This window comes from Anopheles coluzzii, chromosome 2 (assembly GCF_943734685.1).
Source record: "Anopheles coluzzii chromosome 2, AcolN3, whole genome shotgun sequence".
Lineage (NCBI taxonomy): Eukaryota > Metazoa > Arthropoda > Insecta > Diptera > Culicidae > Anopheles > Anopheles coluzzii.
Genome location: NC_064670.1, coordinates 13,727,085 through 13,754,946, shown reverse-complemented (window position 1 = coordinate 13,754,946; position 27,862 = coordinate 13,727,085). Strand labels below are relative to the sequence as shown.

Below are 27,862 nucleotides of genomic sequence, written 5' to 3'. Positions count from 1 at the left end.
GCAAAAATGCGTAACGGACTGTTCAAACACGAGTTCGAAAATGCCAGCGCCACAAACTGTCAACAGACGCGGGCGCGGTAACGGCGATTGTTGTCAGGCTCCGCGGCAAACAGTTGCAAAACAAGAAGAGGAAGAGCCCATTTGACAGCAAATTCCTTCATTCCGTCGTCGTTGTCTGGTGTCGTTTGGTTTTTTCGTTTGTTTCTGTTCGCTGTTGTCGGTCGCAGGCAGGCAAGAAAATCGGTGAAATATTAACGATTCGCTCCGTCGGAAAGTGGTGCAGTGTTGGGCAGTTGATGCGCGATTCATCCACCACTTCCGTCGGCGCTGCGTGATGTAAGCAGTTTGTGTGGTAAAAAAGACAACGGCGTAGAGCCGCCGTACGGAACCAGCAGCAGCACCACCTTCCAACACACCCTGCTGTGCGCACCTCCGCTCAGAGGGTGATTAGCATATTCGCTGGACGATCTGTGCTGGGTCGAAATACGATGTTCCCGGATAGTGAGTGGTGTCAATGTGTGTTAGCAAGTGTGAACTGCGACTGCAGAAAACAAGCAGCCAACTAGGCGCGCGATACGCCCACATCTCCAGTGCGAAGCAATCCCGTGTTTGATAGCAGGAATCGGTGTCCGGGGGATTCGCTGGAAGCAGCAAGCGGTGATGATAGCAAATGGCGACCGAAAGTGCACAGCAGGGCTGCCCTCGCGAATGACGATGTATTGAAAGGAGCGGCCACCGAAAGGGTGTTTTCTCTCTATGCTTCAAGGGTGTCGTTCAACCCCCTCTCCTTCCCCCCGACCGTTGGGCAAGAATGCAGCCTACTTGAAGTGAAATTTGTGAATGTGTTCGGGAGGCTTTCGCAGTGTTTGTTACGGCATTCCCGTGTGTGTGTTCGGTGCACGGAATTGTATCACCCCCTACCGCGCTGCCCCACTGTTGTTTCACATTGATCGTGCAAAATGTCCATTTTCCAGCAGGCAAACATCGTGCAATCACAGGTTCTGCGTCAGTGTGTCTGTGTGTGTGCGTGCGTGTGTGTGTGTATGTGCACGCCCGGTCTTTAGTTACACTGGGGAGGGGGATGATGATAGAATCAACAAAAAAAGTTCAACGGTCGGTGCGCGACGCGTAACACGACGATGGCAAATATTCGCTCGAAGGTTTATTGATTCGAGCCGACCCCATTAACCGGGTTGTGTTTTTGTATTAGCCCCTGGAGAAAACGGATGGAAGGGAGTGGGTGGTTGGTGGCTTACATGAAGGAGTGGAAGTTGGGGTAGAAGGGTGTGTGCTGCACAATAATCGCAATGGGGCGGAACTGGCTCGACTGCCTACCATGTCATGCCATCCGTCCGCCCGAAGAGCAAGTTGCAGGCAGAGTGCAAGGTTGTCCTCGGAGAGCACGACAATAGCGGGCAGATTGTGTAACCTGCGGATAGTTTGTGCGTCTGGCTGTGTGTGTGTGTGTGTGTGCGTATGTTAAAAAAAAGTATGAATACTTAATTATTGGAAAATCAGCAGTCGCGTGCCACTGAGGGAGCGTGTATGTGTGCGTGTTTAAACATGATACCGCATTGGTGCAACAACAAAAAAAAAAAAAAAAGGGAGGAAAAATTCTCCACCAAACTGTGTTTTTTCCTTCTTTGGAAAAGTGCTTTACGGTCTGAACTCGTGCATGTTCCCGGTATTGTGTTGTGTCTCTGTGAGCGTGTGCTTTTCATGTTTCATGTCGAAATTTTATGCGAATTTCGCCATTTCATGTTCACATATCTAGAGGAATGAGGCGATTGATTTCTTACTGTGTCACGAAATATCTAAAGGTTGGAAGCAATAGGAAGCGTTTAAATTTAGTTTTACGAAGCCAGTCGATTTGAAGTTAGTGGCTTTAACGTTGTTCAGTTATCAGGTTTATATCGGGAAAATAATTTTTCAGTATTTTAATCAGGACTCGAACGATCAGGCATAGGCTACTTAGATCTCAATAAGACATATTGAGGAGTTACAAGGGTTGCAACCGGATTAAGAAAGCTTCCATTGCACTGTTCATCGAAAATATTACCTTTTTACCACCATTCCGGAACAAATAGTTTGCCTAGTGCCTGGTTAATCACTATTAATCCTTCTTTCAATCGTAATTAGCCAAACACTCATGGTTTCATTTCGATGAGCATGCAGTTCGCTCGCCTACTTTTCCGACCTTTTCGTTGTTGGCGAAAGGAGTTTTTGCCTTGTCACTTCCCAGCTTGCGTTCTGCGAAGCGAAGCGAAAGAGGGACAATATTGAAGTTTTCAGCATATTAAATGGCAAGTCTACGGTAAATATAGCGCATTTGAAGCCGTAGAGGTTTAGTAGACCTGTTTTTTTTTTTTGGTGGAAGGAAGCAAGCTGGTCAGAAAGAGATAGAAGGTAGAAAAGGTTATTCCGGTGCCCATAATATTCATCCTTTCTCTATCATTCAACGAATGGAACGAGGGCAGAACAAAACGAATAAATTAGGATATTTTTGTGCTATTGATTTTTTTATTAGTTTTTATGCGTTTTTAGGCACCATCGCCAGCGCTCGTGCTCTAACACATGCCACGCGCTGCTGATGATACCCTTACCCCTTCGGGCACAACACACACACACCGGAAACAAACACGCAAAGAAGAAAAGTACGGCTACACTACACCAACCAACACGAACGGGCTTCTTTTTTTAAGGATGCAGCATTTTCAGATCGTGGCTGCACTTGGCCTGATGCAACAGTCCGACCAGATCGTGGAAGTGGTAGTCCAGATACTTGGCGATCGGCTCCTGGAAGCACAGCTCCTGCTTGTACGCGGCCGTGCACCGATCCGGGCAGGGCAGGGAGTTCTGCTGCAGGCAGACCAGATGGCGGTTGGAGAAGTTTTCGCAGCATTCGCCCAGCCCGAACTGTACGCAGTGCCGGTCCAGATCGGCACCCTTCTCGTCGCAGTACACGCCCAGCTTGATGGCGACGCAGCGCAGGAAGCACTTCGTTTCCGGATCCTCCGGGAAGATGCCGGACAGGTAGGAGGGGAACCGCTGCAGCGGGATGCGCAGCGTGTTGAAGCAGTCCAGCACGACCTCCATCACCTCGAGGAAGGAGGCGGGCCGGAAGGCGGGGCTGGTGGTGTGCTTCACAAACTCCACCGGTACGACCGGCTCGTGGGCCAGCACCGCCGCCTGATGGTGGTTGTACGGGTGTTTGTACATGAAGGCGTTGGCGCAACCGGCCGCCACGATCAGTATGCAGACGAACGGTTTGATCATTTTGTACTCCGGCTCCTGTGTGTTTGTCCTGCGAATGTCCTGCTGAAGCGCTGATGGAATGGTTTAAGCTAACCTGCCGCACTGTACCGGTCGGTCTGTGGTCGGGGTAGTTTTATACTTTGAGGCTACCACCGGCATGTCTTGTGGACGATGGCGATTATCAGTGCGCCACCAATTCTTCGCAACCCGTACAGAGGTGATACGGCACGGAGCGCACGGTTCGCTTGCGTAGCGGGCCGCACTACCGGGTCCCGGCAGGCTTTTTGTTTGGCTAAATTTAAGCCCACCTTTGGGGAGTCTCTTTTTGTGCATTTGTTTTATGTTTTTTTTTTCTGACGTCCAGCGAACAGATCGTTGAAACACACGTTTCGTTGTGGTGATATGAGAAAGCTACCCATTTTTGCTATCTGGGTTTGTTCAGGAATGAAACAAATTCTTCTTTTTTTTTCGTTACATCAAATAGTTCTACTAGTTTCATAATGTACTTTAAAATGGCCTCAAAAACAGTCCTTTATTTATGTAATTGTAATTATAATTATAAAACTTAGCTAATAATGAACTCACTCATCGTGCTAATTATTTATTAACAAATTAAACGCTTTATTCACAGACAAGAAAAATTGCTAAACGGAAGCAAAAGTTACACTCGCCTCATACGCCTCCAGATGGCAATGTGAAATTACCAGCACCTCAATCTGTCAGAACAATTACGTAGCGTTAAAAATGAGTGCCGGAAATTAGTCCAGAAACGCGGAGCATCTCCAATCAAACAAAAGAACATACAAAAACGGAAAATTCTCCCTCGCGGGAAGGGAAAAGTGAACCGTTCCAGAACCATCCGTCGCGCTATTGCTTCCGCCCCAGCTCTCTCCAACCTCTCATCAGCCCATCCATCACAGTGCTCTCGGCGGTGTTCGAGCGTTTGGTGTCCTCTTGGCCCATTGCCAAGGCGGCGGTGTGTTTGGTGGGGTAGCCTAGCATGGGCAGGTTGTAATGAGGCCACCACCACACTCTGGGCCCGGGGCATACGTCAATCGGAACCGGGCGGCACGGTGATGGAGCGAAGATGAACAACCACATCATCATGTCACGGTAGTAGTAGCTGCTAAATGGTGGCCGGTGTGTGTGAGTGTGTGTGGTACTGGTGAAAGTGTCTAGTCCTTGCTGGAGAACAAAAGAAGCAAAGTGTCGGTGTACGTGTGTGTGTGTTTGTGTTTGTGAAAGTAATTGAAACCCATAGCAACCCCCCCGGCCCAAGCAGTTGTGACGCGGCGGCGGTGCAAAGGAAGGATAATTGCAGAGTACGACAACGACGCGCGATATATCGGCACGTAATTACATTTCCGTGGGGGCAACGATTATCAATCCCAACCACTGACAAAATGACGGTCGATTTCAACGATTATTTTTGGGTAAGTGTGTCAATGTGCGATAAGGATTTGTTTTGGGATTTGCCGATGCTTTCTACCGGATTTTCTGTGGGCTGAAGTGTGTTGTTAGTAGTGCGACCGTGCATGGTTTACGCACGCCCAACATTTCTAATCTTGTATTTTTTCCGTCTCTTTTATATTCATGAATGTTTTACATGGGCAAATGATCTAGGGCTGTTGCACTAGAGTGCCACGGAATGTCGGCGGCAGTGATAGAGGAGATTTATCACTCTCGCCTGACCCGTTGAAAAAATACTTCGATGCTGATAATGTGTCTGCGCTGCTGCTTTCCATCACCAACACCTATCTCCGTCGACCAACCCCAGAACCCAGTGCGGTCCATTTGCAAAACGCTTTATCTTTGAACCCGTCGATCTTGAACTCCCTTGACACCAAGGGAGGGAAACAACCAGTTTCCAGTTCGTGTACAGAAGAAATTCTCACGCATTTTCCCCCCTCGCCTTAGCCTTGCCGTTTGCTGTTGCATCGGGGTGGGTGGTACGTTTGAGGATCGGAATATGGATGTCAAGACAGAGCGAGCGCTTGTTATCATACTGTTTTTTTAATGTTTTTTTTGACGGAAAAATGTAAGTTGAGCCACATGATACGAAGGTTTCATGGGTTTTGTTGATAAGAGTGTGTAGCAGAACGAATGGTAGTTGAATTTGAAAGCAGCAGCAAGTTTGAAGATATTTGAACAGGACGTTTGAGAGCATTTACATCGTTCTACTCCGGCAACTCTACAGCAACTTATCAACTATTTTAGAACAAAGTCGCATGATCGTTCTTATGAGTTTTTCACTGCGCGCTGAATGTTTGTTTCTACCTCAAGATGGGAAATCTGAGCGCTAAATTGTCCTGCTGCTGTAGTAAACGCGATACAAAATGCGGCAGTTTGGCATAATCGGTGACGCAACATGACCATGGATGGTGGTGGTGGTGGTGGTGGTACGGCCGACGCCCAATGCGCTGCTCACATTATACTACGTTCCGGGTGTTTGGCGCTGACTTGCGAGATCGTGTTACTCGCTCTGTTGTTTGTCGTCGTCTTCGTGTCGCTTATTGTTATTTCTCGTGCGCGCAGCATTGGGAGGGGGGCGGCCCCGTTTCGAGATCCCACATAAGACAACCATCTCGCACCTCCACCCGAAACCCCACTCTCTGGTCTCTCCAAACACCACTTCCATCCATCTTTAAAGAGCTTAAGAGCGTTGATGCTGAATGGAATTATCTTGCGCGCCGCCGTCCTTCTTCCATCCAAGTAGGCGCGCGGTGTTGTGTGATATTTGCTGCGCTGGAGGCAGCCTGCGTATGCGCCACCGAAGTCGTTCGGTCGTTCGAGCAGGAAAAGATAAAATTACTCAAGTGCGCCACGTGCCGCTGCCCCGTTGTTACCCGTTTTAAGCTCTGTTTTCGCGTATGCTACTTTCATGCAAGAGTGAAGGTCAATCCTCGAGGGTTGGGTGAGATTGTAGTATGTGCAAATGTTTTGTTCCTATTGTTCGCAAAGGGTAGCTTGGGGATGGTGGAGGTAGGGTGGGAGAACAAATAGCTAGTTGAGGCGCTGCTGTGTTAGACATAATTTGAACTAATTCGATTGTTAAAGTTTATAATTAATTTTCCATAATTGAGCGCGGTATAACACGTGAGGATCTTCTTCTTCTTCTTTGGCTCAACAACTGATGTCGGTCAAGGCCTGCCTGTACCCACTTGTGGGCTTTGGCTTTCAGTGACTAATTGATTCCCACCCATAGCAGGATAGTCAGTCCTACGTATGGCGGCGCGGTCTATTTGGGGATTGAACCCATGACGGGCATGTTGTTAAGTTGTACGAGTTGACGACTGTACTACGAGACCGGCAACACGTGAGGATACTGCGTTTAAAGTAACTGTAAACCGTATTATGTCGGTTATCACGCTAACAAAACATTCCTTATCTTATACGATTTAATGCTGTTACACCTGTTTTACTATTTAGCTTGTTTAACAACATTTTATGTGATTTATTGAGAAGCTTGCACAAATGCTGTATTGTATTTGAGATGCTACTGCTCATTTTTTGTAACCCATTTGACCTCCAGCCAGTACTTTTCCGCTTTTCCCGGTTATGATTAAGTGTACCGAATGACCGTTAACCTCCATTGAAATATTACAACCACCTCTCTTCTCTACTCTGCCGTGTGTGTGTTTGTTGGACAAAGCTTCAGTATCAATTTCATTCTTTACACCCGTTTCTTTGTTGGTGTGGAGGGCGTGAGTCGGTGGGAGGGCTGGGGGATAAGGGCGTTATAAAATCAGCTGACGTGCGTCGTCGTCGTTGCCCCGGCGCCGTCGAACGTTCCTTTCCGCTTCTGTTCCGTTACGATGCGGTTCGTTGACTCGGACCGACCGACCGACCGACCAAGCACAAGACGCCGCCCGGTTGCTTTTTGCTGAGTGGCAAGAAAAATGCAATTGATCATGAAATAATACATTTTATTCTGTCACAGTCTTTTACGCAACGACGGGATTTTCCTGCTGCGGTTGTGTGCCAGCTGGTGTGTGTGTGTGTGGACATTTTTTGATGAGTCATTCATTTCAGCTGCGTGGGTTGCGATTGTTGTTGTTGTGGCGTTGTAAGGGCTTTTCCAATTCATGTACGAAAGGATAAGACGGCCCTAATAAAGAATTGCTGACTGAAGTTAAAAATACATTTTATTTTATGAAGAGCAATATTAGTTTAAGATCTTGTAGCAGGAAGGGTGCTTTCGAACGATGTTCGTGTATGCGCATTGCAAGGTCAAATCCGTGCGATGTGATTTTAATAATGATTGCGTTTGTTTTTGTACACGATGTAACGCCAATCTTTGTGTCCGAGGACAGGATGTAATGAATTAATGCAGTCGCGCTGCTTCTTCATGCCCCCCCTTACCTTTGAACGATACAAGTGCAACCCCCAAGACTGTATGGGGGGGTTGGGAGGTTGTCCCGGATGAACCATACTGACCCGGCATCCAGACGACGGGGATACGAGCCTGCCCCGATGAAGGGAAGGTGCTGTCACACCATAAATGCATCCATTTGTATTCATGTGACGCAAATCGGTTGTAAATGAGCGCTGCCTGTCTGCCTGCCGCCGCCTGCCCGTCGGAGCTGTCTATCGCTGCCAGTGATGGTGGATCAAGATCGATGTAAAATAGACAACATTCCACTTCGCGTAGCTTGAGTGTGCTAGAGTTGGTTTCGGAATATGTAAAAGGAATGCCGAACACGAGCACGCTTGAACATTGAATTGGGTTGAATTTAGTCGAGAAATTTAGTCTTTTAGTACAGAATTGCTACTGACCATTGCACCATCGTTGGTAGTACACTCCGAAGACACGCAACAAACAGCAAATATACTTAGAAACTAACTAATGCGCTCCTTCTCTGTATCTGGTGAAACGTCCAAACGAAATTAATTACAATTAAACTTATCTTTCCTCGGCAACCAATCTACTCGCAAACTAGTCATTAATTTCGATTTATTGTACTGTACGGTTACAATCATTACGTTGCCCAACCATCCCCCACCCATCTTTCATTACGGTTCCGTGTTTTTTATTGCTTCCGACTGGCTAAAAATATCTTCCACGATGGTCAAAGATACAGCATACGCAGTGGCCGTCAGCGGCCCTTTCTTTCCTGGTTGCCAGGCTAGCCCCGATGTTTCGCTGGAAAGGCACCAAAACCACGTGTTTGCGCGTAGGAGTCAGAAGAGTCTAATCATCATTTACGTCCTTGCGCTTGCTGCGTTAGCGCTGCTATCCCTTGTCGGAAGATGTTTTGTGTGTGTGGGATATTCACTACACCATAGGAAGCCATGAAAAAGCGGACCAATATGAAGACACCATGACGACACTACTGTGTAACTGCGACGCGGCACAGGGAATTCGATGTAACTAAACATCATCTCGTCGTCGAATGAAAACCAATTTGTGCCACTAATTTTGTAGTGGTAGGAGTAAAATTAGTAGTAGCAGTCGTGTCGTGATGGTGCATGTATGTACGCCGGACAACTCGTGGGAAAAATGCATTCCATACCACCTCAACCAACAGCGGGTAAGCGCTCAGCGCAATGAAGCTTGTTTTCATCGATGGATGGTTTTCTCATAATAAATCACCACCGTCATGTGTAGTACTGTTACCACTCGTGCTAGAACCGGTTCCGGCTTCGCAATGACTCTCGTCCGCCCATAAGGCATCACACCTGGTTGGTTGAGGAGAGACCAGTGTGTGTTGTATGTGAGGAGGAGATCAGTTGCAATGCCAGTGACTTGTTGTACTCGCAGTACTTTACAATTCTCATGCTTCTTCGAGTGATATGTGAATTCAATCTGCCCATGTGACCCTTCCTAAAAAACAGAAAAAAAATATGACCAAATACAAGTTTGGCAGTGTTTTGCGGGTGGTAGTAACATGCGGTCCAAAGGAAGGTGGTGCCGCGTGGTGCTCATGCTCATGGGAAGAAATTTTACTCAATTGGTCGACTTCTGGCACCGATGATCAAAATAATTTGATTTAACTCAATTTAAGCTTACATATCGACCAAACAGAAACCTCCCCCGACACATGGTGTTTTTCTGTTCCACTTCATGGGTTATGACCTGTCTGTGGAGCATTGGAGTTTCGTGTTTTGGGTTGGGTGGGTTGGGAAGCGGTAAACTAACTAGCCGTTGTTACGTAGATGGGTTGGCGAATTGCTCAAGACTGTTTTTAAAATATCATGTTCATTAATTATAGCGCCAGGGGCTTATGGTTTGGAGAAAGATAGATTACTATTCTGGTGTTCTAGTAGTCTACTGCATGCCGTTGGTCTTTGCACGCTGGAAACAAACAAAAAACTATTTCTGGATAGCATACAGCGGCAACTTGAGTGTGTGCGTTGTTACTGTAGTATAATGTGGATGAAGCAGCATTTAGACATCGACAGAAAAGATCATATTTTTTATACCAGAACTATGCCCGAGGTGCTGGAGGTCGGTTCTAATACAAACACACGTGGAAATTGTTTGTCATAAGCTGGCACACAGATGGGGTGTGTAGGATTGTTTCATGGATTTTAAATTCTTCACGTCTCGCACGTGACTGCAATATTGAGGAATAAAGTACACAATTTTGTGCCTGTGGAAAAAATGGGCATAAGAATGAAACAGTCATAAAAAAAATCCAAAAATCTAAATATCAATACTTGAAAGCTCCTTCTCGATGGATTTGGAAATTTGGCTGTACAACCAATTAACTAACCTATCTTTCCCCTTTTTTCCACTGTCTTCAGGGCGAGAAGAACAACGGGTACGAGGTGCTGTACCAAAACATGAAGTATGGCCTATCGGCGACGAAAGAGCTAGCGGAGTACTTCCGCGAGCGCTCGAATCTGGAGGAGTACAATTCGAAGCTGCTGACAAAGCTGGCCAACAAGGCGGGCTCGAGCGGTGGCGGTACTTTTTCCCCGCTCTGGATCATACTCAAGTCAACCACCGAGCGTCTGTCGGAGCTGCACGCCCAGAAGGTGCAGAAGCTGACGGAGCTGGTCAAGAATGTCACCAAGTACGCGGAAGACCTGCACAAGAAGCATAAATCGGTGAAGGAGGAAGAGTCGGGCACGCAGGATGCGGTGCAGGTGAGTAACACACACACACATACACGGAAAGAGCATAACATGACGCTTTGTGCTCCATTATCCTTCCCAACAGGCAATGAAGGAATCGACCGCGGCTGTCGCCAAGGCAAAGGATACCCACAATGCCCGGCTGCAGGAGGTGGAGAAGGCCCGGAAGGACAATTCGGCCAAGGAGATCGAAAAGTCGGAGGCAAAGCTACGCAAACACCAGGACGACTACAAGGCGCTGGTGGAGAAGCACAACATAATCAAGCAGGAGTTTGAGAAGAAAATGACAATAACGTGTAGGGTGAGTGTAAATGCGATCAAAGCCTCCAGTTTTGCCAGTGAGTCATTCAAACCCGGGGCGCGTACAACCGAAACCCTGGCATGGAGCGGCCTTGAGCACTGTGTGCAAATGCGGTGCTACGAACATTCTAATCACACACGGACCAAGCTGATTGTTTGATATGTTTTCTATCTGCTGTTGCAGCGTTTTCAAGAGATGGAAGAAGCACATCTGAAACAAATGAAAGAGTTCCTCTCGTCGTACATGGACATAGTGCAGAACAATTTCGATTTAGTTGGCCAGGTACGTTCGGGCAATGGTGTGACGTGCGATGAGATGGCGTAGCCGTAAAATCCGATTATTCATAGATTCTCTCCTTCTTTCTCTCTCTCTCTCGCTCTCTCTTTCTCTACTTTGCTTCCTGCGCCAGGTCCATTCTGATTTGAAGCGTCAATTTCTAGAGTTAACCGTGGACAAGCTATTGGAACAGTTCGTGCTGAACAAGTACACCGGTCTGGAGAAACCAGGTAAGTAACAGGACGGGAATGTTCGAAACCAACCCTGCGTGGGGTGTAGTGTTTTGTTTCCACTCCTCTCCTGGCGTACACGGAAGCCACGAAAAAAGAGAGAGAGAAAAAAAACTCCAAATATATACAGTGTATTAGATCCCCAGTCCACATAGCACAACACCAGTCGAGAAACATCAATTTGGAATTTGTAATCCCTTTATACACTCTTCCTTTTATAATTCAATGTTTTTTATTCGTATTTTTTGCCTTGCCCGGACGAACACATTGTTGTGTGTTGCGTTTTCTTTTATCTAATGCATGATTTTTGTTGGTTTTTGCATGCGTTCTCATGAGTTTTTTTTCAATTATTTGAGAATTTGCTTACAAGTTTTATGTTGTATGCCCTTTGGTTCGTTTTTGTTTGATTTTTTTTGCTGTAAGTGATTTTTTTTGTAGATGTTTCACGTTGAATGGTACTTTTATAGCCAATAAGCTTTATTTTTGTGTTTTTCGTTGTTGTGTTTGAAAAAGCTTAATCGTCATTTGATTAATTTGCTTACAAAAGCTAATGTGACTCTCAGCAGGGATAGCTGCTAGTTTTTGTAAACATTTGTTTGGCAGTTATGATCGATCGGCAGATCGATCGATCAGCTCAACATTTCTTCCAGCTAAGGCGCGATACAGACCGCTACTCGCAGAGGAACAATTTAAAAGCCCAAAATAATTGAAAATGCATGTAAAGTAGATTTATTTTCTTGTTTTGCCGTGTGCTATTTCGCCGTTATATTCAAATTCATTTTAAAATTGTCTACATTAGTAGTGATTGTAAAACGTTACCCCCTTCGTCGTTGGAGTCATAGTTCCCCCTGTACGTCTGTGCAATAGTGAGCGCTTCCTTGCCTCCGGTACATCCCTGCCACGTGGTGCGTTGTCGTACAGTGTTGCCCGGTGTGTGCGTGTTTTGTAGTCGTGCGATTTTTCGTCTCTCTATTTCATTCTCCTTTCAATCTCTGTTCCCGTTTGCCGGGGGTGTACCGGGTGTGTGTTCGATCGGGCGGCCGGCTTAATGTGTGCTTATGATCCATTACAATATTCTCCTTTCCTTCAGAGCTAATTGAGCTTGATTTTGAAAGTGGCACCGCGAGCGGTTCCGGTGCGGTTGGCCATAACAGCGGCCACCAGCTGCTAGTGAACACCTCGGCCCCGCTGCCACCGGGTGGCAGCATTTCGCCCGCTCCATCCTCGTTGGCGGGCGGCGGGCTGCTCGAATCACCGACCCTGTCCGCGACCAGCTCCTCGCAACCGATCAACATCGGCACGGCGCCCGGCAAGAAGGAGAGCAGCCACCTGCGGTCCTGGTTTAGCTCCAGCTCGACGGCAGCCGTCCCAACGAACTCACCGGTCAATCTGTCCACCTCGCCCACGTCCACCTCGATGGGCGGAGGCGGCGGACGGTGGGGCGATGGCGGAACGGACCTACCGTCAGCCCAGCAGCAGCCCCATCCGGCCTCGTTGCGTGCCATGTCGCCGGTGCCATCGGTGCTGAACGAAAGTAGCGTGTCCGGATCCGCACAAAGTACGGGCAAACAGTCAAGTAAACCATTCTACGGCGATCTGTTTTCCTTCAAGCATCATAGTACCAATCCCTCCACTAATCACAATCAGCCATACCACCACCCGCCCAACCTAGCCACTAACGGTCACAATAACGGTGGCAGCGGCAAACAACAATCGCAACAATCGCCGCAAATGAAACAGCAGGAACAGCAACTGCAAGAATCTTTACAGCATCCACAGCAACAGCAAGACCAGCAGCAGCAGCAGCAGCCTGCGTCACCTCAGCAACTACCACCACCACAACAACAACAACAACAACAAAAATCTTCCCGCCGCACTACTTCCCTTCTCAATCTCTTCATGTCTAACTCCCAGGGTAATTTTATCTTCTTGATTTTCACATTCGCGATATGCGAATACAACTTTCTATCTTTCACAACACTGCCAAAAAACAACCTAAAACACACACACACACTTACAAAACACTTACAGTTTTTTTCCACTTTTGCTGTTCCTATCTCTTTTTCCTCTTTTCTTTTTTCCATAGTCTGTCTCTAGTTTCTGTTTCCTATCGGTTTTCTTATGGGTTTTATATATCTTTTTGCCTTATCTTTCCATCTATTACTTTTGGAAATAGTATAGCTTACAGTTCTGTTTTTTCCGTTGCGTTGGCTCACCATTTCTATTTTACTCTCTTTACCTGTTCCTATGCGTAACGTAGATTTAGTTATTATTTGTCTTTTTTCATGTTTGCATATTTCGTACCGATTTGTGTTTGTTTTATTTTGACGCTATTAATATCTTTAATGCGCCATTTCTCACTAGACGGGACGTGGTTTCGTTTTTAATCTACTGCTTTCCGCTTTCTATTTCTATTCACACACACATCCACCCACCTCCGTTTTTCTTACCCCTGGCACCAACACGCTTTTAATTAATTTGGATCGATGGCAAATGCCAGCAGTTCGGGTTTAATTTTCAAATGGGATTACTCGTTTGCTTGAAATGCCGTATCCTAAAATCGAACGAAGCTAAAAAGAAGGTATCGCTAGAAAAAATAGGTCCAACTAATTGATCTAATTACCTCATCACTATTGCTAGGTTCATGATTTCATGTTTCGATCGTACGCTCAATTTTAGTGCAGCTTTGCAATAATAATAGTTTAAAACAATAGCTAAGTTAGTGTTGTATCCTTTGCCCATTTTCTACATATTTTATGGCGAAAAGATTAGCGAAGTATCTACGCTGCTGCGTGCGTACGTCTTGCAACAAGGTGTACGAACGTGCCATTAGTGCTAGTGCTTTTAGCTGGGTGGATATGATGCGCGCCTGCCCAACACAGTAATTGCAAGTAGCTTGCGGCACCACCGTTCGTCCGCAGGCTGCTGGAGTGTCTACCGCTCCCATTATCGTCACTCCTGTGAAGGGGCGGGTCGTAAATGATGTCATTTGCACTATTTTCGGACCATCATTTGAGCGCAATGGTGGTGGTAATTGGGGTGTGTTGGAAGCTAGCGTTCCTGTGGGAGTTACACTTTCATTACAGAATCCTGCCCTAGTGGAAAAAAGGTGTTTGGCAAAGTGAAGAATAGCGCTTTTTTTTCTTCAATTATGGTTACCATCGTTAGAGACATCAGTGTTAGTTTCAGTGGTGGAGCACGTCGGTTCTTCTCTGTTTTAAATGGTTGAATAGAGAAAAAATGTTACCCTGTTCTCTAATATCAGCCACAATATTGTGGTCAATCTCTTTTCAAAGTTTGGGTACATTTTATCTATTTTTTTCCACATTATTTTCCCCACAAAGCATCACTTTTGTAGTTTGTTTTTATCCCAATAAAAAACCCCGGTACTGCTGCCCTCTCTTCTGTACTTAAATTATGGTTTCATTCTTTGGTGGTCTGTTTTCGTTATAATTTTGATAATATTCTAGTCTCACTTCACCCTTTCCTAGACTTTACCCTCTTCTCTTCTCACCAGCGGTAACATTGGCACGTACCGTATGCCCCACAACGTTTCAAGTACGTTTGGGCGATAACACGCGCATTAAAATAACACATCAAAATGGTTTTCAATATCGATATTCTTATGCCCATTTTTTTGTCTCTTCCCCTATTTTTACATCTCTGCCCCGTGTATTTATTACACCTCTCGATGATTGTACAAAACAAAACAAACAAACAAAAATCTCCCCACAACACCTCACTGTTCACTACACGCCGCCATCCATATATCAACAACAATTCATTCCACAACGCATACAATATATAATTGCTTCGCTGGGCGGTCGGGGTATGGCTCCTCGTTATCCTTCCATTCTCGACAAAACGTGTGTGTATGTGTGTGTGTGTTTGCGTGTAAATGGGAACGGCAACGTCAACGTGGTGGCAATACAGGAAGTCGCGATAGCCGAGAAAGCCGCGAATCGACCACAAGCAGTGCGGGCGGACGCCGGAACAACAGCAACATCGCCGGAGGCACCAATGCGGCGGCATCGGAAGTCGGTCGAAATTCGGTCTCCTCCACCGGCGCGACCGTTTCTGCCCCGACCAGCCCGAACGATCCGGACACTGGAAGCAGCGGGGGCGGCACGGCGGCAGCCATCGATGAACGGTCACAGCAGCAGCAGTCCTTTATCGGACGGAATCCGTTGCTGCGGGGCTCGAAATGTAAATCACATATCTTCTCATCTCGATTACATTGCGTGGTGTTGTGTTTTCTTCCTCTCTTTCTCTCTGTCTCTCTCTCTCACTCACTCTCTTTTTAAATCCCTTTTTATTGGTGTTTTGTTTTTATTTCAATTGAACTATTTCTTACATCTAATTGGATTTCCCCTGCTACTAGAGAACAATGGATGATGATCGTCCATTGATCGGTATTCGTTCGGCAAAGGATGTTTTACTTTTTACATTGGATTATCTTTTTTCCCACAAACGGTTTGGAGTGTGTTTAGCCTGTGTCTTCTGAGTGTGTTGCAAACGACTGTTTTCTTCTGTTTTGGTTACTTTATTGGATGTTTTTATTCTATTCTTTTGTATTCTTTAGCTCTTCTACTTCGATCTGTGCTCACCAGCAAGAATGAGAGTAGTTTTTTGAATGTTAGTACTAGTCTATTCGGGTCTGTCTGCTGTACCTGAATCATATTAGTGCCATTTGAAATTAGGTTAATTATTTGCTTCTGTAAAAAACCATGTACCATTTGTATCTTCTTATATAGCGGGGTTCTTTGGCTTTTGGTTATTATTTTTTTAATTAGAATTATGTTTACGCTTTTCAGTTTGCTTCTTTTCTAGCGTCTATTTTTATCTTAGTACCATCAGCTAACATCCCTAATTAACGTTAATGATTATATTTATCAATAGCTTTTATCCTATTTTCTAGCTAACTACCTATTTTCTAACTGTGACCTTTTCTAACCTGAACCCTGAAGGTGTGCGGGAAGAAGTTGTTCTTGTTATCTCTCGACCACGGCTAGGGTTGACGTAGTGAAGCGAACACACGCACACACACAGGAGAAGCACACAGCACAGGACAAGTTCTAGGTAGAGAAGTGTTCAACACTTTACGCACTCACCCGGTACGGAACGCAACGAACTGAAAAAAAAAACAAAAGTCTGACTCTCTTAGGCCACGTTCATGTCTGCAGAATTGTTGCTAATCGCCACTTGTCGTCTAGTTTCATTCAGTAAGCCAGCCGTTAAAGGAAAGCGCGTCCATCGCGCGTTACTGTTTAAAATCTGCATGTCGCATATAGCGTGCTTGTTATTATGGTACGGCAAAGAAAGGTTATAGATTAAGACTGAACACATAAATGTTACGCGCGAACGTGTGTGATAGGAAGTGGCTTGCGTTTGATGTGATTATAGCACGCGGACACAGTGAATGATATAAATGTGTGTGTGTGTGTTGTGTGTGTGGTTGTTAGGCAGCGTGCTGTTTGTGCATTTTCCATACTAAACCTTGAACTGAGTGGACTGCAGAGAGGACTTACAACAGAACGGACTGCCCCTGGCACAGGACGAAGCGCAAAGGTCCCCGTAAACAACCGGACAAAAGCTGTGCGACCTCCTCAAAATGCGTAGTGTTTGTGATGTGGCTTCTCATGATTTACACCTATTTTTTTCTATTATTAGTAGTAGTAGTGTTGTTGCGTTATGCAAAATATTTACAACTCTTTATTTGTGCTCCTTACAATAGCGCTCAGTTGTTCATTTAGTGCGTGCTTTTATTTAATGCTGATTGTTGGCTGTTTCATTGTTATTTTTTTTAGTGGCAAGAATTGTTGTTTCTGTTGTTTTCCGTTGTTTTCAAGTTAAAACCAACTCGCGTTTTCATTTCATACCACATCTCCCTACGTGCCTGTTCTCCCTTTCCATTCCTCTTTCCTCGAATCCCATTTTGTTTTATCATTTCTATCGATTTTATCACATCCAACACCACACTCACATGCAAACAGCAGTCACATTTGTACTCTTAACTTAATGCGATCAAGCGATCGTGATCCATTTGTGTTTTTTGTAATTCCTATGTTTTTGTTTTCCTTGTTTGGTGGACATAACTTTTTGACATCACGAAGAGAACCTGAACAAAATTCTCCCCATTTGGTTGGTAGCAGCAGGATTACTTTGCCGATAGTATAACTTTCCTATAGTTACTAAATTTAAATCTTCATTCTGGCGTACGGTTCTCTTTCCACATTTCCTATTTTGTGTTAGATCTTACCTATTGACATTTTGTTCTTGCATTGAGTTTTTCCCACCCAGTTTTTAACCCCCGTTTCAAATTTAACAAATCACAACAAACAAGACATCTTATCCTCTGTTTTGTTGTAGGTAAAAGACGTGTTCCGTCTTGTTAGTTGTTTCGATCGAAGAACATGTGTTTGTGTGTGTGTAACTATTATTTATCTTTTTTGTTCATCTTTTGCTTTTCGTCGCTCCCGATCGAAGCAGTTTCCGGGTTTCTGCGCAGCCGGCGCGAGAAGGCCAAATCAAAGAAAGCCAAAAAGAAGAAAGATTCCACGGAAAACTCCAGTGCCAAAGATGAAAATATTTTGGACGGGTATGTGTGAGCGAAGTCGCCGTGGTCGTCTCGTCGATGTTGTCGAGTGACACTGTTTGAACACTTTATGCATTACTCTACTTGCAGCGATAGCAAGGGCGATACGGCAAATGCGGACAGCGCCACGAATCTGCAAACCACTTCCGCGATCAGTGCTTCGAATGTAGCCCCCACGGCAACGCCCGAAGTGGATGAGGACGGTTACAGCATACAGCCGCGCGAAACCACCTGGGACAGTGCGACGATCACGGAAAAGAGCAGTAAGCATACCTCTGAGTGCCGCTCATTGAACGTTTTTAAGCTAAAAAGATAAAACTCTAACCCCGTTCGTTGGTGTATCGTTCCTTTTCCCGGTCGATTATTTGCAGATAATTTCTACTCAAGCTCGGACAGTGACAGCGAGGATGAGCGTGAAGAGAAGAAAATCCACGTGGAAATTAAACCGCTTAACAATGGTGCCGCACCCATTTCGGCCAGTGTCGATGAGCTGCGGGCAACGGTGGAAAATCTTTCGCTATCACCAATCGGTATTCTAACATCGGTAAGAATTAAACTTTTTAGCGACTGTGTGTAGTAATGGACGGGCTTGGTGTGTGTGTGTGCGCGCGGTAGTGATCATCGTTCCATAACAGATTTGTGCTTTCATTAGTTTGTGGCAATTTTCTAGAGCAGTAGGACACTTTTGTTGAGTTGAAGTTGTTTTAAATGGATAGAACATTATTTTTCCGCTTAATTTTTGATAGTTAACCATATTCATATCTAATGCCTTGTTCGTTGAATAAGTATCACTAGAAGCTTGATTTTACTAAATTTTGTCATACCTCTTTCATTCCATCTTTAATTTCAAAACAATTCTAACAAAACTACTCGAATGCCTTTTTTTCCTTTCATCCATTTGTACACCTACCTACTACTACCATCTACGCACTTAATAACACTGTCTGTCCGCGCGTGTCGTGCTGTCGAATTTTCGTGGGTCTATTTGACGATCATCATCCATGCCTTAATATCATCCAACCCAACTCATCATCACTAACCAAACTCATCTGTGTCTATGGAACAACTAAAACAACCCCGTCACTGATTTGGACGATTTGGAAACGCATTCATGGTGTTCATTGTCCCGTTCGTTAATTCTGGTTGTGTCGCGGGGATTTGCTTACCGGTGGCCGGTTCTCTATGTAACGCCTCATAACGTACTAAAACCCCCCCCCAACACCAGGCAAGGCGCGGTTCAAGCTTCGACCCGCAGCACCAAGACCGACTGCTGCGCATGAAACGCTCCAAGTCCGTGTCGCAGCAGATCGGCGACAATGGCAACGGTTGCAAACCGAGCCACGATCTGCTGTCACTAAACCACTCTATCTTCCAACAGCAACAGCAGCAGCAGCACCATCAGCAGCACCAGCTGCACCACCAGCTGCACCATCAGCAACAGCAGGCACAGCCCGCCTCCCAGGCACACGCGCTGCACCACCAGATGTCGGTCGGGAATGCGTCGCTCCTGAACAATAGCAACGCCGCCACGCACCTCACCAGTCCGAATGCCTCGAATGCGTCCACGCCGACGACGGTACATCCGTACGCGCCGCTACAAAGCCCTACCCTGTCGATGTCAACCAGCTCGAAGTGAGTAGTAGACTCGTTAGACGGTGGCATGGGAGACGCCTAAACTCGCCTTCTTTTACGTTACAGCAATCGGTATGCAGATCTGGGTGACATCTTTTCGGAGGTGGGTGACATTAGCATCTCGGCACCGACTTCCGCGAACCTAACGAAGCTTACCCAGCGACAAATTCCCACACCGACGTCAGCGGGCGGCAGCAGTATCGCTATACCGCGACCACCATCGCGAAGATCGGAAGCGGCTGGTAAGGGCGCTGGTGAACCCTGTCCTTTCAGTGGTTTAGACCCCGGCTGTAATGCTGTAATTTTCTTCTCTTCAACTCAATCCTCAGTTGCACGTGATCGTGTCAGTCCGGCGTCACAGATTGCTCGTGCCGACAGTGTCGGCAGTTTGGAGTTCCGTAGTCCGAGCGTGGGTATCGGATCGTCCCGTGGTCCGTCCCCGCTAACGATCGGCATGTCCGATACGATTCCATTGGCTGTTGCATTCCACGAAATTATTCACGCCTATTTCAAGTAAGAAGGCTTCTCCCCATCTGTGTCTCTCCGCTGTGGAGTGGTAGATTCGAAAGTCTAATTAAACTATGTTTTCTCTCCCTCTGCCAGAGGAGCCGACGAGTCCCGGTGTCAGGTGAAAATGTCGGGCGACATGATGATTTCGTTCCCGGCCGGCATTGTGAACGTGCTGACGAACAATCCGAACCCGGCCAAGCTGGGCTTCCGCATCAAGAATCTCCAGAACCTCGACAACGTGCTGCCGAACAAGCAGCTCATCACGATCGATCGGCTCCAGTCGACCAGCTTCAGCACGACGCTCGAGTTCAACATGCCAGTATTAACGGCGACCCTGCGGCGCCAGTCGGAGCAGAACCCGAACGCGCCGCACATCAACGTGGACATCCTGAAGTACCAGATCAAGGCCAAGCCGGGGGCGGCCTCCTGTCCGTTCCAGCTCGTGTCCTACTGGAAGTGCGAACAGCGGCACACGGACATTAAGATCGACTACAAGTATAACTGCCACGCGATGGCCCAGCCGTCCCCGCTGCTGAACGTTTCCATCTCGGTGCCGGTCGACGGCGGTGTGAAGAACGTCCAATCGAAACCTCATTCGGCTTGGTGAGTAATTGCTCTTCAGAAGCAGCTGCAGCTGGGACCCTCTGACCATGATTGCTTCGCTTTGGTGTGGGTTTTTTGGGGGTCGCGTGCAGGCAAGGCGAATCGAACCGGCTGGTGTGGAACTTTACGGACATATCGCAGCACTCGGAGAGTGGCGGTGTTGATACGCTCCGTGCCCGGCTCGAGGTAGGCACGGGACCATCGACGCCGGCCATCATCTCGACCCAGTTCAACTGCGAAGGGACCACGCTGTCCGGCATTGAGTTTGAGCTGGCCGGCTCGGGATATCGGCTATCGCTTGTAAAGCGACGATTCGTATCAGGTACGTACGCAACTGCTGTTGTCGATTTTTGGACGGTCAAATGTGTAAAAAATCATCTTTGCTTTTTAGGAAAGTACATCTGCGAAGGCGATGGCATACGGACGGTGAAAACACCTACGCCACCGAACGTGTCCGGCGTCATGTCACCGATTCCGTTCGGCAGCAGCAGTAGCAACAGCAGCAAGTCGGCCAACCCCTCATCCGGTGGCACCACTGGATAGTATCGGTTTTTCTTCTGCTAGAAAAGCAAGTACCACCATATCCTTTCCCCCGAACGAGAGCGTGAGCTGAAGGTAGAAGTTACCACTGTTACAGTGCTGCTGGGTGCAAAACCGGGACAACACCCCGTCCTCATCATTTGTCGGCCATCGGGCAGCGAACGTCTAACCCTCCGAGCGAGCGGGCGGTTGCTGTTGCACTAGGGCGCGCACTATACGCAATACCGGGCGTCGGCTTGTTTGTCGGTAGCGAGTAGTAGGGTGAGTGGAAAGACTTTCCAACCAAGACTATAGACTAGTGCAAAACAAATTGTACTGCGTACTGGTACTAAGAGAGAAGGCGAGAGAATGGTGATATATACCACCCCACACGCGCGCTATACGGAAGGAGGAAAAGCGAACGTTGATAGCGTACGAGAGAGAGGCTAGGAGGAGATTTCAGAAATGTTGTTTTTAGTGGATGATGATGATTGGGGTTCTGCTGTGGCGGGGCAGACCGTGCGGAGCGAAGGAGTTGGATATCGGATAAGCCTGTGTAAAATGGGTATGGTGCCTTCCTTCTTTAGTGCAAACCGGTCCGTCGGTGAGAGCGTGTGCCTCGGCTTTGCTTATCCTGCCAGTTCTGTACGTTTAATTTCTTTCCGCGCTCCTCCTTCCTTATTATTATCCCTTTCGTGTTTTGTTTGTTTGTAGCAACAACTGCTAGTATTTTCACAAGGACTGACACCCCGAACGCCATTCCTGACGCTAGCTTGTTTTGTTTTTTTTTCTTTTCTCTCGAAGATATCTACTTGTTATCCGTTTCTCAGCTGCGTGAGAATGCTTTAAGTAATGTAAATTTCATGTTATACCCTCGTAGAAGGCGCTCGCTTACCCACCAAACAACGCATCACATAGGGAAGCGAGTGTCCAGTGAGTCTGCGAGTTTATATGTGCTAGTGGTAAGCTGAGTGTGGTGTATGCCGGTGTTTTTTACGTATGCTTTCCAGCAACAACAGCAAACAAAAGGAAGAGGTAGTTGCGATGTTAAATGGAAATACTCTTAAGATAACATCTGCAGTAACAGAGAGTGTAACACACACATTCACTATCAGTAGCCCCAGAGCGTGGCTCCAGAGAAAATTTGATTCACTACAGATAAGTGGCACTGCATCAGAATGCTAAGCTTGAATGTTTATACTGTTGTTTTATGCTTTATGTTAGCATATTTTTAAAACATGTAAACTCTAATCTACGTTTGATGTGTATCGGGTGTGGATGCTATATATGCTCCCATCACTTAGACCTTAGTTAAAATGCCACACACTCCTCGTTTTCGGTACAAAACACTCACACACACACATACTGCTGTATTATTATTATCCCGTTTGTGCACTAAGGGCAAAGAAGTAGGTTAAATGAGATGTAGCGCGTAGCATGGCAAAAGGAGGGCAAGAATCTGAACTAAACAACGGACTGTTTCCTAGTATATTGAACTCTAACAAGAAAGTGATCCGAATGTGTCTGTCCACACACCGACCGATCCTTAGGCACCCGTTCCTCTTCGTAAATAATAATAAATAAAAAAAGACTCGGTAACAATTGTAGGCTAGGAAACGACACACATCCCCCCTCCCTTCCCCTCCTAAATGCAAAGAAAGCAAACAGTGAAATACACTTGAAATCAATTTTGAATACAAAATCACTCTTTCCAAAACATAGGGATACAGCAAACAGGACGCAAACATTTAGCCCAGGTATCATTACTATTATTATTATTATTATTATATACTGCCTGCATCGTGCGAAGGAAAAATAAAAATTAGGCAATTATCAATCACAATACACACACCAGCGCGGGATATTAGCATTACATTTCTCACAATCTTTAAATGTGGATTGTGCTGGAATGTTGCTTCCGTTTATCGAGTAAGTTCCTAGCTTCTTGTTCATCAACCTACTTACAGGAGAGTGCCCGCATGCCGGTTGTACGCTCAACAACATCCGAAAACACTACGGGCCGATCAGTTGCTAGGATACTAATGGGCGAAAAAGGAAGATAAGGGAAACCAATCTGTAGCAGGCGGAAAATGTCGAGCAATCACACAGGAAAGGTCCGGTTTGCATATCACAAGACAACGCCGCCTGGTCTGTAAAGGCCTTTGAATTCTTCGACATGGACAATGGAAGTGTTTTAGGTGCAAGATGAAAACGTAGCGTGGCCAGTGCATCTTGGATAATAAGGCCAAAATTAACCGGTAGAACTAGATCGTGGAGTGGTCACACCGGAACTACTGCAGAGTAAGTAAGACAACCAACCCTTACGTTATAATGCTTAATTTCACTAACCAAAAGGGAACGAAAATGAAATCGTTCACGACGATGCACGATTTATGTTCACAGCAGTGATTATTATTTTTATTTCAATGTAAAAAAAATTGCAATACCAAAAAAAAAGCGAAACACGTATAACTTTACAATCACACCTCGGTGCGCAGAAGAATTTCTCTCTGCTGGCAGCACTGATATTTTTACCTATCTAACTTAAGCTAAACTTGTCTTTCCTTTTCTTCTCCTCCCTTAGGCAGTGGGCAGGGTTCCGTTGTGGCTGAGTTCATGCGTAAATTTGCTAATGTTCAGCAGGCTTGCTCTGCCGGTGGCAGTTGACTTGGTTGAGGTATAGTGGCTGCTACCGGCAAGCGAGGCCGGTGAGGAGGGTAACGCTTTGCTCGCAAAGCTGGCAGTATTACCGAAGGGCGTGCACACCCCTGCAGCAGTAGTAGTAGTAGTAGTGTTATGGCTAAACTGATGATGGTAGGATGGCGTTTTGGACTGTTGGGGCGGGAAAATGTGACGAGCGGCCATGTGCGGCGTAATGGTGGTGCCGGTTGCTATAGACCCATTGCCGATGGTGGAGGTGCGGGCAAGTTTGGGGAAAAAGAGTCCCGATCCTTCCATCGTTGTGAAACCACCAGCAGCAGCAGCAGCAGCACCTCCTTGCGCGGGCCCCATTCTACCGTCGATTGCTGCGGTCGGTTGTTGCAGCGCACTGTTGAAGAGGTTTTGCTCGCTAAACAGTGAGCGCTGGTGCTGGGAGGATGGTGTCGCCTTGCTGCCAAATATGGACGCTCCTCCGGTGATGTTGTTCCACTCGAAAACGGACGCCGACGATGGGACTGGTGAGGGTTGTTCGCTGCGGGGCTGAGAAGCGATATGCTGCGACAGCAGCTCATCGGATGGCATTTCGACGTTCGCCGCACTGTCCACCTCGGTCGGAGTGTTACGGCGCGTGGTGCCGGCCTGCGATTCAAACCCGGAGCTCTGGGATGAGGTGCGCGACATGTGGGTCAGCTGACCACCGAAGGGGCCACCGATACCACCCCCGCCGTTACCACCCGTCCATAGTGTGTCTTTGGCGTAGCCTTTAAATGGTTCGGGCGCACGGAACACGCGTGCCCGATGATGCAGCGATCCGGCTGATGGCAGCATCACGCGCTCATCGTATTCCGGCTCGTGCAGTGACTTCTTCGCAAAAGGGTTAGTGGTGCCACTGAGCGATACACGACTGCGCGACAGTACTGAAGCCGAATTTAACGACACACGCCCGCTGATCGATAGCCGATCGATATCGTCCGGGATGAGTTGACTGGGGTGGTCCTCCTCTTCCTGCTGGTTAATTGTGCTCATCGAGTAGTGGAACTGGTTGTTGGTCGGTCCCGAGTAGCGAGAGTGGTTTCGCCGGTGCGTTAAGCCGTGTGATACCGTTTGAAAGTTGTCCACCGAAAAGGATGGTGTTTTCAGCAGCGAATGGGCTGATGAGGGGTGATGGTTGGACGACGGGACGATGGTTCTGCCGCTAAACACCGACTCCTTATCGGCTGGTCCAATGCTGCTGCTGCGATGGTTCGTGCAGGCAGCAACGTTGAACAGAGAGCCACTAATTTTGCTGCCACAGCCTAGCGGAGGCGATCCGTCCGCCATCAGGAACGGATTGGTGGTCGAGAACGACATACCCGAAGGGCTGCCGGATTTTGTTGTATCGAGCGATTTACCGCTCATATCACCACCCCCCGCTATGGTGCGGTGAAGCAAAGGGGGGCTTTTGCTACCGAACGAGCCATGACCTTGACCCGGTCCGGTGAATGAGGTGTCCCGTTCACCAGCGGCACTTGTTTCTGCGTCGGAGTAGTCGCTTTCCTTGCACTGCTGGGAGTAGATCTTGTGGAAGCTAGAATTGAGATTGCCGGCCGGCACATCGCTGCGTATTAAACGCTGTCCTAGGCAGCTGAGCGATACTAAGAGGGCTCCGGAAGTTAGCAGAAAGGCTATTGTCGGTGCATCTTTCGCCTCCGCAAACACTACTGCACAATCGGCGGCACAGAGCACTACGATCAGCAGCTGTTTGACGATCGTTCGCTGACTGCCTAAGGAGGCTAGCAGTGCGGCCAGCGCTACTATCGCAGCGTTCAGCAGTGCAGGAGAGCTGCGCTCGTGTGGCACCTGTGCCGATAGTGATTCCAGGTAGTGGGCGGACGTTTGTACCACCGACTTCGGCACGTACTGGAGAAATATTTCGTACCCAATCGTTTCGAAACGCTCCGTCGTTTGCTGCACGCTCGGCTCGGCTAGCACTCGGTCAGCCAGATTCCAGAACAGCTCGCGCATTGCCATACCGTACGAGAGGGCCATGTTAAAGGCGGAAAGTATTGCAGCCGGACAGTGCAGCATCAGCTCGGCAACGGTCCAGCCCGAGTCGGCAAAGTGGTGCTGCAGCTTCACCGCCAGCAGTCCCGTGATGGCCCAGACGCACACCTTCGCCCAGCGTTGCCGCTTCTGGTGGGCCTGCTGCTTCCCCGACGCCCGAATGTGCATGTCGAGCGCGGTCAAGCTTTTGCTACCGATCTGGGCCAGCTTCGAGCCGAGTACGTTGCGCTTCACATCGTTCAGCGTACGCTTCAACACGCGTTCGCATCTGCCGCACAGTTTGTATGCCTGTTCCAGCTGTTTGCTGTGGGGTTGTTGTTTTTGTTTGGAAAGAAAGTAACGAATAAGCATTTAGGCTTATAAAGGGCAAAAGGTGGCCACACAACACGCCTCTCTTTCTTACCGGTATTCTTCCACCTCAGCATCATAGTTATCCTCATTTTCCGGCACGAACGATGCGAGTTGATGTATTTTCAGCTCCTGGTTGCGATTGCACCCGAAGCACAGTCCGTTGCTGGTGGGCTGGGGGCGTCCACTGCCGGCAACTGACCGGACGGTGGAACTATCCCATTTATCATCGTCGGTGACGTTTGCGGGATGGTGATAGTGGTAATTGTTCAGCCGCTGCTGGTACTGTTCCGGGATCTCCCGGTTGTAGTCACCGTCAGCGCTAAACCCATTGTACTGCTTGCACGCCGGACAGACGAACGAGTTGGATTGCTCGTACGGCACGTGCGTATCGTGATTGCAGAACCAACAGTTTACCTTTGCCGGGAAGCGTCTCCTACGGAAAACGAAAAGCAGAAAGTGTGTGTGAGAAGGTACCGATAATTAACCTCTAATGTAAACAATAGCTAATGAAGGGAACTAAGTCGAGAAGAACATAGAGAAGGAAACAAAAAAAAACATCTCCTAGGGCGTGCAGTACCTGACGTTTAAGTACAGATTAACGAACGTAACGATCGACACGAAGCAGATCACAACCAAGGGCACCACGATCGTGCCCAGCATGATTAGAAAGTTCGCGCCCATTTTCTTTGCGGCAGGGCAGGACCCCTTCCCTTTCCCTGTTCGGCTTTTCCGGGGTCCACGGGTTTAGAGCACGAGACACACACACACACACGCGGTACCACTCGTGCGGAACACTGTTTCAACAGTCGTTTCAATCGCTTGAATCCATTCTCCGTTTGCCTGTGTCTGGAAACAGTTTATATGCAATGTTTTTTTCTATTTATTCAAAGCTGGGATTACGGAAACTTTTTTCACGCACGTTTTGGAGCAAATTCGACCGCAAATCCCAAGCACAAGCAAAGTGTCAAAATTGTTGACATTTGAATTTGCCGGCATAGCGGAACAAGGTGCATAGAGTCGTCGACGTAAGGATTGCGTGAAGTCGACATTGCAGTGTGATTTGAATGGGACGTTTGAATTTATGGTAACGGTTTGACTTTTGCTCGTTCGTTTGCTGTAATTTGTAATTTTTCATATTTAATCTATTGCTAATGGTAGATTGTGAATGCGTTTCTGCAAAATGAATATGGATTGTGACAGAAATGTGATAATCAAATATAGGAAACTTACACAAATAGGTGGTATTTTGGTTCCCTGCACAAAGTTTTACCATATTTGGTTGCCGTTAGATAAAGACACCAGCCGATTGACGCACATCGGCGCCGAGTCAACGTCAATCGAATGAAACAAAAAGAATGAGCTCGAGTCGGCGTGCAGAGCCAATGCAGGATCGGACAGAATGTGTGTTATGAAGCATCTTCCGTGTACGGTAGCGTGGCTTATTTATTTCAACCATGTGGAGGGAAACATTTTACCGATGGAACAGGAAGCACAAGCACACAATGCTGCTGAGACTAACCGCTTCGCACGATACATAATTATAGCTAACTTCGCATCAGAACTGTTGGCGATGTGGTACGGATACACCTCGTATGTCCAGAGCGTCGTAGATTCTACACCAACTGGGAGCAACCAAACAATGTAAAATCGTTTGACATTAATCCCTCCCGGCAGCCGGTAATATCCACCCTGAACCGGTAATGCCTAACGATGTAAGCTAGCAACGGTCAATCCCCTGTCTCCCCTGTCTCCCCTGCCTCCACACTGTCCATCGATCGGCTGCGAAACGTGATTGTGGCGCGGTAT

At 47.2% G+C, this 27,862-nt stretch overlaps 3 protein-coding genes across 11 annotated transcripts; 1 reads left to right on the top strand and 2 right to left on the bottom strand.

Moving 5' to 3' along the window:
• Positions 1-122: 122 nt before the first annotated feature.
• Positions 123-22,846, top strand: LOC120961085 (F-BAR domain only protein 2). 9 transcript variants are annotated; one of them, XM_040384721.2, is made up of 17 exons: positions 124-336; positions 3,887-4,688; positions 10,003-10,347; positions 10,421-10,636; positions 10,820-10,918; positions 11,046-11,142; positions 12,233-13,057; positions 15,076-15,348; positions 17,629-17,740; positions 17,828-18,000; positions 18,109-18,281; positions 19,116-19,369; positions 19,436-19,611; positions 19,699-19,882; positions 19,973-20,482; positions 20,575-20,804; positions 20,874-22,846. In XM_040384721.2, the coding sequence occupies exons 2-17, from the start codon at positions 4,659-4,661 to the stop codon at positions 21,023-21,025; spliced, it is 3,849 nt and encodes a 1,282-aa protein (XP_040240655.2). In that variant the 5' UTR covers positions 124-336; positions 3,887-4,658; the 3' UTR covers positions 21,026-22,846. The 9 variants fall into 9 exon arrangements, with proteins under 9 accessions (XP_049462307.1, XP_040240654.2, XP_040240652.2 ...); XM_049606350.1 differs by having other exon boundaries at positions 123-243; positions 19,436-19,882; XM_040384720.2 differs by having other exon boundaries at positions 123-336; positions 17,632-17,740; positions 19,436-19,882.
• LOC120961088 (uncharacterized) lies at positions 1,005-3,879 on the bottom strand. Its single transcript, XM_049606364.1, has one exon. The coding sequence runs from the start codon at positions 3,274-3,276 to the stop codon at positions 2,698-2,700; it is 579 nt and encodes a 192-aa protein (XP_049462321.1). The 5' UTR covers positions 3,277-3,879; the 3' UTR covers positions 1,005-2,697.
• Positions 21,595-27,216, bottom strand: LOC120961087 (uncharacterized). Its single transcript, XM_040384726.2, has 3 exons — positions 26,634-27,216; positions 26,109-26,489; positions 21,595-26,009 (listed from the first exon to the last, which is right to left on the bottom strand). The coding sequence occupies exons 1-3, from the start codon at positions 26,735-26,737 to the stop codon at positions 23,582-23,584; spliced, it is 2,913 nt and encodes a 970-aa protein (XP_040240660.2). The 5' UTR covers positions 26,738-27,216; the 3' UTR covers positions 21,595-23,581.
• Positions 27,217-27,862: the final 646 nt, after the last annotated feature.

Bases quoted from the DNA above. Each gene is read 5' to 3' on its own strand.
- LOC120961088 (XM_049606364.1), bottom strand. From the start codon at position 3,276: ATGATCAAACCGTTCGTCTGCATACTGATCGTGGCGGCCGGTTGCGCC.
- LOC120961085 (XM_049606350.1), top strand. From the start codon at position 4,659: ATGACGGTCGATTTCAACGATTATTTTTGG. The intron at 11,143-12,232 runs GTAAGTAACAGG...CCTTTCCTTCAG, and splicing joins CACCGGTCTGGAGAAACCAG to AGCTAATTGAGCTTGATTTT. The intron at 13,058-15,075 runs GTAATTTTATCT...GTGGCAATACAG, and splicing joins CTTCATGTCTAACTCCCAGG to GAAGTCGCGATAGCCGAGAA.
- LOC120961087 (XM_040384726.2), bottom strand. From the start codon at position 26,737: ATGGGCGCGAACTTTCTAATCATGCTGGGCACGATCGTGGTGCCCTTG. The intron at 26,490-26,633 runs GTACTGCACGCC...CGTTTTCCGTAG, and splicing joins AATCTGTACTTAAACGTCAG to GAGACGCTTCCCGGCAAAGG. The intron at 26,010-26,108 runs GTAAGAAAGAGA...ACAACCCCACAG, and splicing joins GCTGAGGTGGAAGAATACCG to CAAACAGCTGGAACAGGCAT.